Source organism: Uloborus diversus, chromosome 1 (genome assembly GCF_026930045.1).
Source record: "Uloborus diversus isolate 005 chromosome 1, Udiv.v.3.1, whole genome shotgun sequence".
Classification (NCBI taxonomy): domain Eukaryota; kingdom Metazoa; phylum Arthropoda; class Arachnida; order Araneae; family Uloboridae; genus Uloborus; species Uloborus diversus.
This window is the reverse complement of record NC_072731.1, coordinates 13,916,379-13,936,738: the sequence shown is the minus strand read 5'-3', so window position 1 is coordinate 13,936,738 and position 20,360 is coordinate 13,916,379. Positions and strand designations below refer to the sequence as shown.

General features: G+C 35.4%; 1 protein-coding gene across 1 annotated transcript in view; it reads left to right on the top strand.

Moving 5' to 3' along the window:
- LOC129234433 (uncharacterized) overlaps nucleotides 1-20,360 on the top strand; it is an 86,535-nt gene that overhangs the window by 50,094 nt on the left and 16,081 nt on the right. The window contains exons 11-13 of the mRNA XM_054868432.1: nucleotides 1,634-1,734; nucleotides 5,603-5,692; nucleotides 15,313-15,657. Of these exons, the coding sequence (XP_054724407.1) occupies nucleotides 1,634-1,734; nucleotides 5,603-5,692; nucleotides 15,313-15,657 (536 nt within the window). The remainder of the gene's footprint in view (nucleotides 1-1,633; nucleotides 1,735-5,602; nucleotides 5,693-15,312; nucleotides 15,658-20,360) is intronic.

Sequence of the window (20,360 nt, the reverse complement as noted above, 5' to 3'; positions counted from 1 at the left end):
CTGAACGGGCATGAAGACAGTACTACATGATTGTAAGCTATACGATACGAATTTGTAACTCAATTAAAAACTAAATGGTAATTTTCAAACCTAAATAGCCTGAAAATACTAAAAAGTTTTGAGACCGTTCGGAGCAAAAAAAAAAAGCGTCAGGGCACGTTTAGTAGTAAGACACAGTAAGCACGTGCTTAAAGGTGCTTGGAGACGTCCGTCTCCAAGTTTGGATTTATTTTTAATGTGAAAAATTTTGAATAATATTGTAGTTCATACAAATACAATTCTCATAAAAGGATAAAATTCGGCTAATTTTTTTTATATGTTTGTTCTTACTTAACTAAGTAGTATTTTTTCACAACCAGCTTAAACGTTCAACGAAGTTGACTCAACTTGGTAGAAAACAGATTTTCCTATCCGCATGCTAAACCGAAGCTCGACTGATGCTCCAAATCTTGTGAGGATATTTGCTAGGGAGCAGCATCAGTCTGTTATGAGAGTTGGCTATCCAGATATAATTTGTTTTGAAAAAAGGGCACTGCGTAAACTTGCTCCTGTCTACCCTATAGTAAACAATAGGCGATATTACAGACATGAAAAAAATGTTAATAACTAGATTAATTTTTAAAAAATGTGTAACATTACCAAAGATCTTCTTTGGCGTTTGTATAAATCGAGTAAGAAGTTTGAATTGTTGGAGTATGTGAACTCCTGATTATGCGTGGAATGGGAAGGGGAGGCACGGTAACCACGAATTAGCGAATTTCGAGGATAACTCACAAGACGGACTAGTGCATGCAATAGCTTACCAAAATCAAAGATACTCGCATACATTTAAACTATAGCTAAAAACGACAACAGTGTATATAAAAAATGTATGGAAGAGCTGAATAAGAATCGCTCGTTATTGCAAATTACACACATACGCGAAAACATCATGCAAACAGATTAAATGAAATAGATCAAGCTAGATTACACCAAAAACGCATTGGGGAGGGGAGGGGAATTTCTTCAAGAAAAACTGGTCTGGTCACTCGTTTACGCTCGTAAGTAGCGTAGATCTAGAAATCAGTAAGTAGCGTAGATCTAGAAATCAGTAAGTAGTGTAGAGCTAAAAAGCAGTAAGCAGTGCTGATCTAAAGCAGCCAGTAGTGTATATCCAAAAATCAAGTTTTAATTAGTCAGGTTTCGGTGGTCTTGAAAGTCTTGATGTCATTGGAAGGGAAGGGGAGTGGGAAAAAGGAATGTCTGAAAATAGAATTTACACTAGTTAAGTTAAAATGGGTGTATTTATCCATCTATTTGCAGTCAATCCTCGTCGATTCTTATTTTTTTTTTCTAAGCATAAGACCGCGGCTAATCAGTAGTTTTAAAATTACACTGGATTGTTGTGCCTGTTACCACTGGCATCTCGTGACATATAATAGATTGATGTTTACCCCATCATTTGAACAAGTTATTGCCAAAATTTTCATTTTTTTCACTTACAGCATTTTGCTTATACGCGTAAGATCCTCATTTGATTTCAAGTTGTTTATTTTAGAATATTAGCGATTATTTGCTTTCAATCAAGATTCAATTGACAAAAAAAAAAAAAAATGTGTTCACCTGTTCGTACTAAGTTTCGTTTCATTTACAGTGCAACTAATGTTTGAAATTGTGGAACGGGAGTTGAGCCTGAAGATAGATAAAGAGCCTATATCTTTATCGGTTATGATTAGGACATCGTTGAACCAAGAGGTAAGAATTACGAAAGGCATCTTACAAATGTTACACATTAAAGTTCCATTTTTTTTTCACAACAACCAAATTACGAACCTAAAAATAATTAGTATAATCAGGAACAATAAGAAGAAAAATTCTCAAAAATTATATAAGAAATAGAATTTCAAATAGGTAAACATAATGGGGTCGTTTCCAAAATTTTAAAAGTATTTTTTTTCTGAAAGAGCATGCTTAAAAATATAGGATCTGACCATTTTTTAAATAATTTGATCAAGTTTAATATTTTAAAGAAATTACTTAAATCGGTGCGCTTTCATTGTTTACGTTTCTGTCGTGTGACATCACAAATGATGAAATGCCATTCACAGTTGCCACTCACGGAGAAAAATATTTAATTCGCATCTTTACTCACGTGTATTGGCAACGATATGGTTGATGGCAAGCGTAGAGCGCAATATTTAATTCGCTTCTTGATTATCATAACGTGGAAAAGTGGTATAAAGATGCGTCAAATTGCATCATTTGTGACGTCATAAAGACCACACCTTGTTTTCAAATTCGGACATTTTAAAAAATTAATTAAAAAATAACTATTGGGAAACTGAAAGTATTTTCTGGGACCATGTTATTTTCTTTGCCCATTCTATCAATGTCAGTGACTAAAAGTAGTACTTTTTACTGAAGGAAACAACCCCATTCGTGGTCCGATATTACGTTAGGCTGTTCAATAATACAGTGGCCGCCGCTTATTTGAATCACATTTGTTCGAAACCGTTCTGATTCTATCAAGCGGCTTATTCAATAAGGCGGCAAATTCAATAAAGCTGGACATCGTTCTGTTTCAGACGATTTGATTCATCAAAGCATTTGATTCAATTTACCACTGATTCAATTATCCGGCATCCACTGTATAAGACTAATTTTACTGCCACGAACCACTCATCGGAATGTTAATTTCTGTGAAAAATGTGTGAATAATGTGAAAAATGTCTGTTAAGTTATGCGATTCAACTTTTCGTCTGAAAAAATCAGCTTTGGAGACCTGTGATATATGATACGTGAAGTTTTCAACGAGGGAGCAATGTTTAGAGTCAGTACTTTTTGCTGGCATAAAGCTTTTAAGGAAGGCAGGCAAAATATGGAAGATATTGAACGTGAGAGACAAACTTCAACGTCCATCACGGAGACAATGATTAACACTGCTGCTGTCATCATCAAGGGGAATCGCAGAAATATTTTACATTTACATTAGTAATTTCTAGCTGTTTCCTCAACTTATAAGAAACCATTACGAGGCAAACATTTTGAACGCAACAAAGCCTGTCTAAACTCTGCGGAGGCGGTTTTAAAAAGGTTCTCTCGAACTTAACGTTCACAAGATTTTAAGAAGTGGACAGAACGTTGGAATAAATGCACGTTCCATAGAAATTATCAAAATTATTCTTAATCCCATAGAAATTATTTAGAATATTCATAGAAATTATTCCCATAGAAATTATCCTTAAAAACCCATAGAAATTATTCTTTAAAAAAACATGTAAATTATGACGATTAAAGTTGTTTTGTATTTTTTATCAATTTAGTCTTATTACTTACAGAACAGCCATCATAGTTGACATTTAACGGAGACAAATCATGATCAACGAAGAGCCGCTATATAGATAGGCCGGCGCATCAGCTTAAGTTTAGCCATTTTGGATCGGATTTTTCATTGCTGCGGAGCTAGGGTTGCCAGATAAAAGTGGTAGGTTTTGCCAAATTAGCCAAAAATAATATTTTATTTAATAAATAATTCACGTGCCGCTAATAATGGGGTTGTTTCCTTCAGTCAAAAGCAGTACTTTTAGTCACTGAAATTGATAGAATAAGCAAAAAAAAAAAAATTAATTTGAATTTTGACCTCTTGAATTCAAATTATGTTTTTCGCAATCACGAGTGTGTGTGTGTGTTTGTGTATGCAGGTATGTGTGTTTATGTGTGTGGGGGGGCATGTGCGTTTGTGTGTAGGGAGGTATGTGTATGTGTGTATAGGCATGTGTGTTTATGTCTGTGTGCAGGCATGAGTGTGTGGGTAGTTGTGTGTAGGTGTGTGTGTATGTGTAAGTGTCTATATATGCGTGTGTCTGTATGTGTTTGTGTATGTGTGTAGGTGTATGTATGTGTATGTGTGTGAAGGTGTGTATGTATGTGCTTATGTGTAGGACATGGATGCAACCTGGAGACTGTTTTCGCTATAGGAGCAGCATCGTGAGGAGCCGGTCGACGGTGATGCTGCAGAGGGTGCTGGCGGGAAAATAAAATGATAGCACATCAAAACAGTCAAGTGGAATGCTTCTCTATCCGAAATGAGAAGTTTTTTGTACTATTGTCCTCATTTAAAAGGGAACTTAAAAAAAAAAGGAAAAAACTGTTGTGCTTACTCTGATTTTAATAGTATTTTTACTATGAACTTTTTAGTATTTTAATCAGGACCGTTTAAGTTATTTAGAAACAGTTGATTTCCTTCTGATGAGGGTTTTAAAGGTCTGATGTTCTCATTTTAAAGGGACATTATTATAATCAGGATGTGTATTGACCGTTGACCCTATTTTGGGACGATTTGTCCGGTTGGAAGCTAGACAATAATTTAGATAGCCGGTGTAGCGCTGGACATCATTTGAAGGGGATCGGGATTATAAGGGAAATGTTTGACTTTATTTAAGAATTGTTGACCTCACTCGAATTGGAATTTTTGAGAATTACCCGTTCTAACTTCTTTACAACTCCTGAGCGTTTTCCTGATTTATGTTGAGTGATTTTTTTGGGTGTCTTCCCAATTTCGCCAACATTTCATTTACCCCCCCCCCCCTGATTTTTAGTTTTAATCATACCTTTTGATACATTAAAGTGGGGAGAAACCATTTTTTGATAACTATTTGATCTCTGCTTCTGTTGACCATTAACTTCAATCAATTGAAAAGGAACTACATCAACATGAGCGCAGCCGCGGATAAAAGCTAGTATAACAATATATTTACAAATTTTTAAAAGTATATCTACCTTTAGGATGAATACAGAGACTTTAAACGTGTCACAAAATTTTAAGCTCGGCACCGCAACTCACTTACTGATATTTTATCCCATCCCTTGCATTTAGGGATGCCAAAGTTTTAGGAAGTTTAGCACACAACCTTGTCTCCAGGAACTTCTTGCCCTGTTGAACTGCGCAAACTACCCCAATTTAATAGTTTGGGGTGAGTTATAAGCTAGTGGGTAAACCTAACTTGTTTTTGTTGATCAAGGGATTAACTTAGAAACATATCACAAACGTATTTTGTAAGATGTTGTCTTACCTTGGTCGCAAAAGTTCTTTGGAAACAAAAGATGGACCTTCCAACAGGATTCCACATCTGCACACAGAGCTAAAGGCACTCAAGACTGGTTCAAGATAAATTTTCCGGATTTTATTGGAGTTCAAGAATGGCAACCGTATTCCCCAGTTTTGAACCAGATGGATTATTCTGTTTGATTCATCGTGGAGACATGGTTGTGTGCTAAACTTCTTAAAACTTTGGCATCCCTAAAAAAATCCTTATGCAAGGGATGGGATAAAATATCAGTAAGTGAGTTGCGGCCCAGGGTCGAAACTTTTGTGACGCGTTTAAAGCTCTCTATTAACCCTTGAGGTAGACACTTTGAAAATTCGTAAATATATTAGACGAAATAATGTATTCATATTTATTTTGAAGTTTTTTCGAAATATTTTCATTAGCATTAAAGTTATGGTGTATTATCTGTGTCTAAATTATTTCTTATCCCACTGTATATTGTGTTTTTATTCCGCTGAATTAAAATGTGAAACGATTACACTCTTTACAATTGCATAAAATACTCCACTTTTCAGACAATGCAAGAACTGTGCAAGAAAAATTTCTCCCTCTGCAAAGATTTCCTTCAACTTTTGACTCTAACTGGAGGACCCGAAGCAGAAAAGGTACTCATTCAAACTCTTCAGAAATTTCTAATTGTAAGTAGGATGGGAAACCGTAAAGATGGCTTCCCAGCAGAAGTAGTTCTATTGCACAAAAGAAGAACTTACAGTTAAATGTTGCATTCGTAGCAATGGTGGTTTGTTTTAGCATTGAGAATACAGAAACGATTCGTAAATAAGCAGTCATTCTAAGTTCGAATATGTACTTTGATTTAAAAACAAAGCACCGCTTTAATAATCTATACTAAATATTAACGACATTCGTTTCATTTTCAAAATAATTAAAAAGTAAATACTTGTTTTTTTTTTCTTTTTTTTTTTTCATTCCGCTGAATTTAACAAATTGTTTGCATCGTCACAATAAAACCCCAAAATAGTATCTTACTCATAAAGTTAAAGCCCTTTGAAGGTTTTTCAATGTTCTCGTTATGTAGATTAACTTTTCCGAATGTAAAGTTTTCGTTGAAGATATCATAATTGGGGCAAACCTAACCTGGCAGCAATGTGATGGCTACGCAGAACTAAGGCCCCTGTATTGACTATATATAGCATCCCTATGCAAATCCTAATCGCAGCATCACGTCACTGCCAGATTAGATTGGCCCCGGCTGTATGTAATTAGTAGTAAATATTTTCTCGTTAGAAAACTATGTGTACCCTGTAAGCGCATACCAGGTAGTATTCTGTTTCTGCTGTCAATTTCAACTTCTATTTGATGTTTAAGAATACTAATTACGAGGGATGCTTTTAAAGTAAGTACCGTTTTGAAATAAAAAGGAACAAGTACAGAGAGAGCAAAGAAATTTATTGCACAAAAATCTACCACCCTTACGCTATTTTTCGACATTGCTCCCGTGATTTTCCAAGCATTTGTCATACGAAGCAGTGAGAAGCAAAGGGATGCTAGTGGCAAAATTAAAAATTTGAATATAACCAGTACATATTGTAGGTTAACCTCTCCTCTGTCTTGGGGCAAGAGATAGTACAAGTAGCTCTGGTAGGTGTTGCTGTATAGCATGATTTAGAAAAAAAAAGTTCAATGAAAGCCTTCCTAGGAAGTTACCTTTAAACTCATCTTATTCAAAACTTGAAAATGTTCACTTACATTCCTTTGCTTCTCACTGCTAAATATGGTGGTACAGGTCTTTGCATACTTCGTAGAAAGTTGCTGCCTATGGTGTTCTCTGATTTCATTATTGATGTTGTGCCATCGACCGCTAAAAAAAGACTTTAGATGGTAAAGCAAATGAAAGTTGCTGTAAACGAGGTTCGGGAATTTCGGAGAATGTTTAAAAACGTCCCAGCCAAAGCCCTGTAAGAGTCTTCATGGTTGATTACGTAGGCAGCTTTATACGAATAGGTATACAAAAACTTATACCATCCCACGACAAACGCTTGGAAAATCACCGGAGCAATGTCGAAAAATAGCGTAAGGGTGGTAGATTTATATGCTATAAATTTCTTTGCTCTATCTAGTTCTTTCCTTATTCCAAAACAGTACTTACTTTAAAAACATCCCTCGTATAAAAAATATTCTTTGGGAAGCTTAATACATAACACCAAAATGTGACATTATGTACAAAATAAATTACAGCTGTGTGTCTAAAGATAGAAGATTCTGCTTTGTATGCATTGATAACTTAGTTAAAAGCTTTGGAACGAGATATTTATTGAATGAAAGGAAAACTATGTCTCAAAAGTTATTTACAAATAATTAAAAGTAGTTGCGCATCTGCATTTAAAAAATTATTGACAGAGAGTTGTATCTCTTTTCTCCTTAGCAAGACAATAATACCCACGCTACAAAAACAATTTTCAATAGTGTATGAAAAAAACAACATTAAAATGCAGTTCAATAAAAAACTAACAACGTTGAATAACATATTTCACATATTATTTTTCAATGAATGAAATGAAATATGCTTTGCAAACTGAAATAAATTTTGAACTTGTGTAAAGTAAAAAACAGAAAAAAAAAAGCTTATGCATTTGTTTGACGAATTTTATCAAACAATGGGAAATCTAAATTGCTTAAGATATCATTTCTTTCTTAAGCTATGTCACTTTATTAGAATCCCAAATCTATCGATTTGGAATGACATTTTAAGTGGTGTTTTAGTGTCAATAATTCAAAACATTCAAATTTCTTCTGGAGCACTTTTCCTTTAATTTTGAAGTCTGTACTGGCTTGCAGATTGCTCAATTTTATATGTTGCAAAGATTCTTCTCCGTAGCAGATTTATCAGAACTTCCTAATTTTTTTCAAAAATATGATCAAACAACAGGCATCATACAAGCCCGGATCTGCTTACCCACAGACCCCGCAGCGCGGCGAGGGCGGCACGACCTTAAAGGGCCCATCGTCCTAAGATCCTGGGAAATAGAAAAAAAAATTGAAAAAAAAAAAAAAAAGCAAAACCAAAAAAAAAAAAAAAACTAGCACTAAGATTTATTATACTTGTAAATATACACAGCTGGTCTCTGGAAAGGGGCCCTGCAGATTTTGTTGCAGGGGAGCCCGAAATTTATTGATCCGGGCCAGGTCATCAACTAGCACTGATTTATACATCTTAAGATTCTTTCTAATGCTAACTTTTTTTAAACTACTACTCAACTGAATTAAGTTCTTCATACCCCGAGTATAAAAAATACATATAAGTAAATAATACAATTATAAAATAAGTCAACATTCGATTGTAAAGTTTATTTTCTTGTTTTTTTAACCAACATTTCTATTTATATTCAAAAAAAGTTTTTAAATGCTAGATGATGGTTTTTAAAGAAATTATCTGGTTAGAATCTCAAAATAATGAGAAAAAAATATTTTATTAAAATAACTTAAACTTATTAACTTTAAACTTCTTTTTAAAAAATATCGTTTCTATTTTTTAACTTTTTTACTTGATTCTGTGTCGAAAATCAACAACATATTAAAGGTAGCTACAACATCAAACAACTCAGCCGAACAGTCCAAAAATTTGCATCGCTATTAAATCTCTTGTGACATTCTGTCCGATCTCAACTATGCAGCAAACTATTTTAGTTTCAGTGCCGTATGTGAGACACATTTGCGAAAGTGTTGATACAATGTTCCTGGTCAATGTAGATGCTATTCTTTTTGATCTCAATATCCTTTTGCAAAGCAAGCTTCGTCTGCTCGAGCTTGCGCAGCATTTCTCTCGCCTGACTCTTCTGGTCGCGCAACTGGTGCAAGGAGAGACTCAAGTTCCTGACCTCCTCTTCCAGTTCGACATCCACCATGTCTCTGCACAGTTCGTATCTCGGCCGTTGGCGGCGCCCTTCCATCCTGTTACCAGCCAGTTCCATGACTGGCAACTTGTGGTCCATGGACTGGTCCAGCTTGAGTATGGTATCTTCGATCTCCAGAATCTGCTTCTGGACCCGGGCAAGTCTTTCCTCCAGGTTCTTCTGCGCATCGGTCAGTTCTTGGATGCGATCATTGAGGGCATTGATTACATTTTGCTTTTGACGGGTTGAGTCGTTGTAAGTCTGGTACAGCATCTCCTAAAATATGTGATGATACACTCTGTTAGTATGTTTTCAAGCTAAAAATTTATTCTCACCCGGGAATCACACAAATTGTGTACTAATGAAAAAAGTTCAAATGTTAGCAATCTGAAGAGCATATTGAGAAATTTTTTGTTGTAAACAGTTTGCCCTCGTCTCCCCTTATAGAGATATAGGGCCTTAAAATCTACTAAAATTTTAAAAAAAGCGCCACATTTCAAGACTTGGCGCAGTTTCACCGTCTGCGTGACTCAGATCATCCATTTGCAAAGCGTGAAAAGATGTCTTCCATTACTCACTTCAACTCGCTAAATTTGGCGACTTTTCTTGAAATTTTGACAGACTTTAAGACCTTATATTTAGATACCCGGGATGCGAGGACAAATAATTGTTTAGCGTTTAGTTGTACCTTATGATTAAGCAAATCATATAGTGAAATCCCGAAGTCTCTAAGTGGTCTAGTTGCTGAGACCTAAGCAAAAGCAGGCCTTAAATTTTCTCGTGACAATCAGGCCAAGTACAATGAAAGTGCTTAATAATAATAATATCAGAATTTTTTTAAAAATACTAAACACTTTTCATAATGCATTCAAAACGGCAAAATAACGTTTCTTGGTCAGAAAGAACAATATTTAAGTATTCCTGTAGTTTTCAATTATTCCAAGAAAATGACTTCACAAACGAAGAAAAGTGCGGCTCAAGTCAGTAAGAATTTCTTATCATTATCTAACTTTTTGTCATAAATTTGAGTGCTGAAATATGCATATTTTTCTGGGAAAGCTTGGGGAAGCTGGAAAAGCTACAGTTATACTTAAATACTGTCCTTCCTCACCCAGAAATGTAATTCTGTCCTTTTGAGTGCATTATGAAAAGTGTTTAGTATTTTATAAAAAAAAAAATCTGTTATTTTAATCTTTTTGGTGTAAATGAATTTCAGAAATATAATAATATTACCATCACGAAATTTCATCCCTTTTTTACATTTAAATGCTTCATACTAAAAGGGGAAAAAAACTACATACGTGTCTGAAACTTTAAGCATTTGGCACTAAAAATTAAACGTTGTTTCCCCCCTAAGATTTGTTTGTGTGGAAATTTAATTAGAACCATTTAAATATTAAAGGTTTGCGAAACTAATTCATATTTCACAATAGGAACTACTTTGATATACCCCCCCCCCCCAAATCGGAAATTTGGCGACTTTTTTTCCCTCACTCATGGTACAAAATACAAGAAAATACTAAATTTGGCAACAGCAAAAACCTAAAAGCTGAAAAAACCTAAATTGGCAACACAAAAATAAGAAACAGCAACCCTAAGAAGTCCGTAGGGTGTGCCAGATTTGGCGCGTAATTTTTGGTGGGGTATATCAAAGTTATACCTCACAATATACAAGTTACTCGTGATAAAGATTTTCATACATGTCTTTACTTAGCCCCGTTTTCGATTATTGGTATAGATGAGGATAAAAATCCTAAGAAAGCAGTGATAGTGGATAAATTTCATGCTTGCTCCAGAGAAGCCTTGATTCAAAATTTTTATTATGATTACTATTATTATTCATGTTGCAAGGCAATAAAGTTTGTAACAATGGGTTTTATATTTTGAACATTCAATGGGGAAATGACATGAAATTTGCTGTTTTTCATCCTAACCGAAATAATAATTTTATTTTAGAACTGAATTCTTTAGCGTTTAGTTGTATCTTAAGATTAAGTAAATGATTGAGTGAAATCCCGAAGTCTCTAAGTAGTCTAGTTGCTGAGATATAAGTAAAAACGGGCATGAGATTTTTCTGTGACAATCAGGCCAAGTACAATGAAAGGGGATGTTTCGATAATTGGGAATCTGGCGCGGTCGCCTCATTTTTGGCGTAAATAATTTTATTTTGGTAACCTCGCTAATTTAAAGTAACCCTATGTGAATAGATGTTTCCCATCTCTTTGTTTTGATTTGCAAAGAAAAATACCTCTCGCGCAGGCGCTGGAGCCAAAAATTGACGCCAATGAAAAAAGATCGCCAGATTCCCAATTATCGAAATATCCCCCAATGAAAGTGCTTAAAAATACAATACTAGAAAGAAAATCCCAAAAAAGTCAGAATTTATCAGAATTTACACTACTTAAGAAAATAAATTTATATATCAAAAGAAAGAACTTTTTGAAGATAACTGCAGAATAATCTAAAATCTAAACCGAAAGAAACAGTACTGGTGTAAAATATCAAAAACCAGATTTACGACAAATAATGTGACGCAGTCACCACTCAGGGGAAGATTTCGGTAACTAAGGAAATTGGTGATTTTGATTCTTTGGCGTCTAGTTTTACACCAATGTTTGCGCGAGGAATATTTTCTTTGTTCCCTTTTGCATACGTAAACAAAGAGTCGTGGGAAGTCTTTTTGCGTAGGGTTACCATAAAGCAACAGAGTTACCAAATTGAAATTATTCTCAAATGTGTCTACTAAACAACACCGCACCTCTTACCTAATTATCGAACTCTTGCGCCAATCGACAACGCCTGAAAAATTAAGTGTGCTCACCAAACAAAATACTTTTATTAATCTTGGGGATATTTCGATAATTCTGAAACTGGCGTGGTTTTTGGGAGAAAAGTTTTATTTTGGTAACACCGTCGCTTTATGGTAACCCTATGCAACCTGGTCTTTGTTTACGTATCCAAATTAAAAACATTCTTCGCGCAGGCATTGGTGATAAACATTTAACGCCAATGGATAAAGATTGCCAATTTTACAATTATAAACATCTTCTCGGAACCCTTTTCCTGTTTAAAAATAATTTCTTCTGATATTATTATTATTATTATTTTTTTTTTTTTTTTTTGAAGTTATCACCAACCCACATGTGCAAAGAACTCAATTGATCATTAACATTAAAAAATACCTCTACTCGGGGGCCAAAGTCCGTCGATTTCTTAATCTCTTCTTCCGCTTTCTCGATATTGTGACGAGTTGATCTCTCCCATTCTGCAAGCGTGATTGCTCCTCTTTCGGGGGACATCAAGTGGGGATCGAACTTGAATCCTTTCGATACATAATTTTCCGGCCGGCATCCAGAAGCATGAGAGTCGATCTCCAAGGCTGCCTGCTTGTCTGTCACATCTCTCAATATCCTTTGCTTAGCTGCTCGATCGGAAATCATTTGATCTTCTATCTGGCCCATCGTCTTCTCCAGCATATTCAACACCTCCTCCAGAAACAGCAAGTACTTCTGGATCTCCATCTGAGGTTTGTCCTGCACCAGGTCGACGCCAAGTCTTTTATCCCTTTGGAGAAGGGCCTTCTTGCAAGTGTTTATGGGGTCCTTGCAACTTTCGGCTGCCTTTTTCACCCTCGTCTTCAGGTGGGAAAGTTTGTCCAAGCAGTCTTGGAGCTTCGCAATGCACTTGTCTAATTCATTGCGCCAGTGGTCGACATCCGATATTCTCTGATCAAACTTTCTCTCGACTTGAGTCTTCAGCTTTTCCGTTCGTTCTCCCGTCTCCTTGCAAAGGCGGTCACTCTCGGCAATGACCGCTTCCGATCTGGAGCAGTCCCCATCTGCAAGATTGTACTGATAGACGTTGTTAAACTTCCAATCATGGTCTGAATGCTGTAAAAACTTAGAGTGAGGGAATCCAGGTGTTCTAAACATACTTCCCATTCCCAGCTCAAAGACGATTTCAAAGTATAATTCGTTTCATAACAATCGTTTCTGGTATTTCTAGTTTAGGTCGTTAACGTAACACGATGTATATGAAGGTACAATTTTTCTAGAAACATATAGTCGGCAAACACCAACTTTGAGATTGTGAGATGAAATAATCAGGAAAAGTTGAACGTGAAAGTAGAGATTTGCAGCGCATGTGCAAAAATATATCATAATACGATGAAGATAATCTTTTGTCGTTTCTAAGCGACCCAAGGATACGTTGCCATGGGGAGAAAAGTAAAACTTGAAACGAAAGTATCGATTATGATTTCAACTCACACGGTATCTTAACAACGGCCTCTCAGAATACAAAACCCAAAAAAATAGAAGAGAGTCCTCTTAGGTTAAGCAAAAAGACATCTTAGATATTCTTGTCCGATATTTATTATTTAAAGTACTCTTCCAAGCGCAATGAAGGAAAAATGTTTTGTAGATTGCCGGGTTTGAGGGCCTTTTCATTAAAAATTTTTTAAGTTGTTTAGTTTTGGTTTGGCTACAGATAAATAATGAAAGAGAAAGAAATCTTTAGAGTTCTAATTAGCTTCAACGTAAGACGTTGGATCAAAAATGCCCTTGTGTTAATTTTTGGAGTTGTTGAAAATATATATGTTTTATGCTAAGAACGCGAATACTTTACTAATAATAAAGCTGTAAGTCTGTGTCTCTGGGATTTCTGGATGTCTGCTACGCGCATAGCGCCTAGACCGTTCGACCGATTTTCATAAAATGTGGCACAGAATTAGTTCGTAGCATAGGGGTGAGCACCTCGAAGCGATTTTTCGGAAATTCGATTTTGTTCCTTTTCTATTCCAATTTTAAGAACATTATACTTAGCAAATCATCATAAAGTGGACGAGTAAATTAACAAATTATCATAACGTGAAACCATGACATGGGCGAGCAAATGAACATAGCAAATTGGCGAGAAATTCATCATCCATTATTTGTAAATATACAGGCGAACCAAATGACCTTTTAATTTTCTACTACGGGCAAAGCCGCGCGGCTACCATTAGTAGGGAATATTTCGAGTCACATCTTTACACAGGGGCGTCCACGAGGGGGAAGGGGGGGGGGGGGCAGTTCATGACTTAGACTACGCCACTGAAATTCTTTGGGGTGTATTTTAGATGGTTTTTGATTTCATCTTGGGGGGGGGGGGAGGGCTCGTTCTTCGGGGGGTGCTTCATAGCATTTGTCACTCCTGTCTTACAGTAGATTACGATGGCCCTTATGTAATACACTTAAAAGCAGTGTGCTGATATTTTTGAGCTCAACTTTAATTTATCCGTTATTTAAAAATATCCTTACGTTGTTTTTTTTTTACAGAATATTTCATTTATTTATTTACCTCACCTAGGAAGCTATTTTTTCCTCCATAATTTATCTACTCAGATCATTAGGGGCAAGTGCCGCTTCCCAAGTTTTAGACATACATTGCATTTTTTTTTAAGTGGGCGTGTTTTTACTCTGTTTCGATAAAATTTGCATCTATTTTACTACCCTTAACCTCCCCTCCCGCAGAAAAATTTGAAAAGACTGGCCTGTATATGCTGCGAAGTAATTTTATTTAAGTATAAGTTTACCACGTACTACAAATTATTTTCATTAAAAATTTTCGCAATCATATCGCGTAAATCTTAAGCGAAAAAAATGTCGCGTCTGAGCAAAATTTAAACTTTTTTTCGATAACGATAAATAATATCGTTCAAAATTGCTAGAAATGAAAAAAAAAAAATCAACTTCCGAATGTCTGAATAAAAATAAATAGAACAGTTTGATATATGAAAATAAAAACAAAGAACTTATCTTTGATAAAAAGTATCGATATTTGTTGACAGGTTGATCTAAATCTTCAATTGCAATATTTACGCACTTATAGCGTATATAATTTCTACATTCCAAATATATTCGATTTGAATTAATGATTCACCTAATTAGAATGAAAAATTTAAGCTTTGATAATCTTCTGGATGCCAGTTGGGGCCAACCTGACCGGGCAAGATTGTGAAGGCTATCCAGATCCTTATCATAGCATTACGACGCTGCCAGGTTAGTTTTTCCAAAAATTTAGCATGCTTTCAAAATTTTATAAAGATATTATGCATAGTATAATTTTTAATGGATTGAAATTTTATGAATGATCTTTGATTCTTTTCCATTTTTTCAATCGCTTTTGTCATATAACTCTTCACTGTTTTCATACTAATTTTTAAACCTGGATACCCTTTTACATAAGCGCAATTTTTTAATTTTCGCCGCAGTAGTAAGAGCCAAGTGACGTACCTGTAACGGAAAAGTATCACTTTTAGATAAAGTGAAATTGTTAAACTTAAATTGTGGTTTTATTGTAACAGATTCTTTTTGTTTTCTCTCTTTGTGCAGGTACTTCTGTCGTTCCTGGAAAACAATGGACTATCTCCAAGAGATTTACGCACTGTATGCGACATTATGTCTGATCTGTCTTCGCCTTCGCCAGACTTCTTGGGTACTGTAAGCGAAATCATATCTAACCCACAGATCGAGGATGGTGTGCTTGGTTCTCTCTGCCTATCTGCCGGGTTCTTGGCTTCAAAAGCCAATCTAGATAGCAGAAGGATTATATCTGACACATTCATTAAGTTGTTGGAGGAAAGAAAGAACCAGTGCCGCTCGGATCCACTTGTTGTGGACATTTTGGAAGCGATTGGTAACCTGGCTTGGGAAAGTACAGTGCAGCCGGTATTTGAAGTAAGTGTCGTTTTAGTTTTTGGAGCAATTAAGTAAAATTTACAACTACAGTTCAATAATCAGGCTATCGGAAAGAACGAAGTCTAGCCTTAGGAATTAAAAACAAGCATTTAATTGCGATCCAAATTATACATAATTTGTTAAAGCCAAGTTTTAAAGAAACGTATTTCCAAAAATTTAAGAACCGTGGTAAATGCATTCTATGATTGCAACGCTAAATAGCTCGTTTGTGGTTTTCTTTCTTTTTTTTTTCACTATTTAAAGTTTTACATAGTTTAATAATGTCTTACATGAGTTAAAAGGGGAAACTGACGTAATGTTAAATGTATTTTTAATGTTATCATTAAATTAGAATTTGTTACATGTATTAATAAACAGGGGAATATGGGGAAAAGTGAAATAGCGGAGCAAAGTGAAAAGGTGAAATATTTACTCTGCGTTCAGCACCACCTATCTGGTAATATTTTAACTGTTAAACTGTGAGCTTTTAAAAGTGCTTAGCTTATTAACTTTAAGTGGAAGCTCAACCAGGACGTATGATACTTCTTGAAAAAACATATTTATCTTGTGCAACATCGTGAAGAGCCAAAGTTAAAAAGTAACTTGTTTATTATGGCTATGAAATATACAATGACATGTTAAAGGAAATATTGAGAATACGCTCTTTACAATATTAAGTAGCTCATTATACTTTAAATGACTTCTGAAGCTAACATTCTAAGTCAAAGTATGAAACGTTAAACATACTGAGCTATGATATTCATGTCAAGAGCAGTAAGCCGAAGCTATCGGCAAAAACGGACAGACTCAACTGAGCTGCCGAAAGAAACAACCAAGTCTGACTTGGGTTGAAATTGAAAGGGAAGAGAATGAGGCCAAGTGCCGGGAGCTTAAATGCTACTGGCAATTTGCATATTCTGCTGACGCGATCTTGCTGCAAGAAGGAAAGAACGAATGAGAAAAAACTAATGCAAATTAAGGTTGCCAACACTTATGGAAAATAATTTACTTCCTTTCGTAACATTAACAATGTAGTTGCACATATAGTCTATTTCAGTCAGGAAAAAATTACTGCCAAAGATTGAAGCTTATGATAATACAGGTAACTTTCAAAAATTGATACTCTTATTGTAATATTTTTTGTAAGCCTTTTTTTTATATATATATATTATAAAATAATGAAGATTTTGTTATTGACATTTTAACTATGAATTGAGACCTTCTAATATGCGGTGCAATATTTATTTAGTTAATATTAAGCTTATTTGTATTTTAAATATTTTGCTGAAGTAATCGAGTAGATGCGGGGCAAAGTGAAATAACTTAGTTCGTTTACTCACTCATGCATTCAAGCATTTACTAAAACATTTAATTAGCCATTTATTAACTTATTCATTTACGTTTCTTCATTTAGTAATTCACTTATTTATTCATCCATTCGCTTATTTTCTTATTCATTCACTCTTTTACTCACTCATTTGTTTTTCTTCATACATTAATTAATGAATTAATTTAATTATTCGTTTATTGGTTCCATTTTCATTTCATTTATTCATTCAAAATTTTATTTACAGATTCATTTGATCAAAAATATTTTTCATAATCAAATATAAAATATTTCATTACAAAAATATTTCATTTTTCACTTCGCCCCATGGAAAAAAAAGAAAGAAATATTTCCACTTTTACTTGAAGGCTAAAGATTTCTGCCAAAAATAAAAAATAATGTTTCAATGCAAGTTTTATTTTTAATACAATGTTCTTTCTTTTTGTAGTGTAATTTTCAGAACAAATTTCTAATTGGTTCATTTTGAAAAAGCTCAGTCATCTTAGCCATTTCCCTTTGCCCCACATTCCCCTGCATTGAAAACTTTCCCATCGTTGAGCTACTTTTAAATATTATTAGATCCTGCTAAAGCTTTGCCTCAGTTTTTTTTAATAAATTGTTACAAATTCTGTAAATAGTAATTATTGTAGTAACGTAACCTGTAAATAGTTTCCCGTAATGAATATACAGCCCCTATACATTCGGCTGAAGTATATTTCCCCTATTTTTTATTGATAAGATTTGTGAATGAAAAGAAATAAGAAAGTGTGGAACGGTGTAGCATTTTCTGGAATAGTTGAGAGATCTCTTTCGGTGTGTATAAAAAGCCGTTATGCATGATAAAAAGTTTAGTTTCGATTGAGAATTTGTACTGAGAGTGTAATAGCTCTGTTTATTGCGAGGCATTTCGCTGTGTTGTTTTTCGTATAACGTGTGTAACCGTTGAGTTTACGGTGTTGTGTGATATTTGCTTAATTGCTGATGATTAATTTAGCAGTTGTTGACAATCTTTCCTGTACATAGTGTAAATAAATTTCCTGTGTTTCCCTCAAGAACTGTGTCGTCCTTTCAAGAATGTTGGATGTCGCATCGGATCCGTTACAATATATGTAAAGGAACCAGATTTAGGGGGTGAAAAGATCACATTTACTTCAAAAATAAGCTGCACCGTAGTGTTCCTGATTACCGTGTACAACCTTGGAGGGGAGGTAGAGATCACTATAACAAGCAAGATTCACCTTGGGATTGGGTCGCAAACCCCTGAAACATGCGAAATAGGTACTGTTCGTTTTTCTAAGCCGAGACTTAGCGCCAATTTGCGCATGCGTCAGGTCTGCTGTGATTTTATCAAAATAGGGAGGGAAACCTGGAAGTAAAAGGTGCAAAATAACATGTTCAAAGACAGCAAGTGCGAGCTGTGACTGCTAATCCTCAACCTATCGCCCCTTTTTGAAATGGAATATGTCCTGAGTGGTAGTCTTCGCTTTCGAAAACGGACAGTAACAAATACTTCTCCACTTCCTTCCAAGTTTTCAAGTTAATACCAAGTAAACCACGGCATTCTGGGTCACCTAGAATATAATTTAATAGCAATAATAAAAAGTGCGTATCTTTAAAAAAGTAGTCTTTCTGTTAGTCAGAACAAAATACCGTTAGAAATAAATTCCTCTCCCAATATATACAGTGCCTAACACTCTGGTAAGCAAAAATTATTGCTTTGGTTGCCTGCGTAACTCTCACTGCTTAAGTAACTTCACAGGGTGCATGGTAGAAGTCAACTCTGATATTCTCTTTTATTTACTTTCTCATTATTAGTTTTTTTCTGGGAGACTTTCGACAATTCTGGATAACCATATACAGTAAAATCGCCCAAATGTGGTCCCAATGCCCAGTCTATTTACATACTTCGATGGAAGTAGAGAGTTGAGCTTTAAGATGGAGGCTGCCATATTGAAACGTCTGTGATAAAGTTCAGTCATCGACTCTTCCCCGCCTATAAATATTATAGTACTTGACCGTTCTATTCACCGAAATATCCAACATCAAACATTAATCCATTTTCAGAATTTCTCCCGAACGAATTATTTTCTCCACAGAAACTTCACGACAATTTATGAATACTGCAAAATGCTAACTAATATATTGTCCAATCGTGAATTGTATGGAATTGGCAAACTTCCAGCTTAGACGAGTTTATCTGAATGAGGGAGAAAAGTAAAAATTTGATGCTCGTGTTCCGCTCATTTGAATGAGACTCTGCCTAATTTAGAGGCTAACATACATCCGCAAAAGCTGACATCCCTAAAAACTAATACATGCGTCCTTTTCTGCCTGTAATCCGGATGTTTGCCTTTCCATATAATCCGTGGTAAGACGGATTGTATGGACGGATTGTAACGTTATTGATGCCACTTGGCACATCCAAGCCCTTTTTGCACAGCAGATGATCAATTCTCAATTTCGAAGTAAGTGGTGCCTATTAACAAGTATCGGAAATCTGTTAATAGTAGTTTGTTTGAACTAAGTGTCATTTATCGTCTAATGTCACCAATGTTCATAATGGCGATAACTCGAAAAGCCGCCAAGTCACCGTCATGTATGAAAAGGAGTCGGAAAATAAATTTCCCATGCTGACTGTGGTCGGAATTGTGTTTAAAAATCAAAAATTAGAATGAAGCATCTCTACATACACTGTAAAAAAAAATGTGTAACCCAGTGGCGGATTTACTAGGGGGGTGGTATGTGCGACCGCCCCCTCCGTGACCGTCATTTTCTGAAACCAATGATATAGAATTGAAAAAATTACTAGCAATCAGTACTAATTTTAATCAAGTACATTCCACAAATTTGCTTTAAATTAATTTTAGAAAGTTAGTGTAGTCGAGGATGGACAGCGTTTCCCCCTTTTTAAGTTGAACCTAAGCTCGCCTCTACCCCTTTTTTCGAATTTTGATAATTTTTATATTTCTGTATGTGATTTTCAACCTTTTTCTTCCAGGACTACACTATACTGGTATGATAAGACATTACTATGATTTAGAACAGTTGTTTCCAACCCTGGTGGGGATCGCCCCCAAAGTGGCGATTTGACACTACAAGGGGTGAAAATTCGTTACAGGCGATTAATATTTAAAAGACAGGATAAGGGGGGAGGGCATTTGACTCCTTGTCCCTCTACATGACGGGTTGGGGGGATGGCTTTCACGATTTTCAACCGCCACCCCCTTGAATAGACTGTAAATCTGCCCCTGGTGTAACCTTACTCCGTAAATATTGTGGCAGCGTTCTGCACTTTGTGCAACCTTATTCCGGCGGTTAGCTTCCTCCATAGCGATGGAGTAACTTAACTGATAAAACTGGTGTAACGTTATGAGCG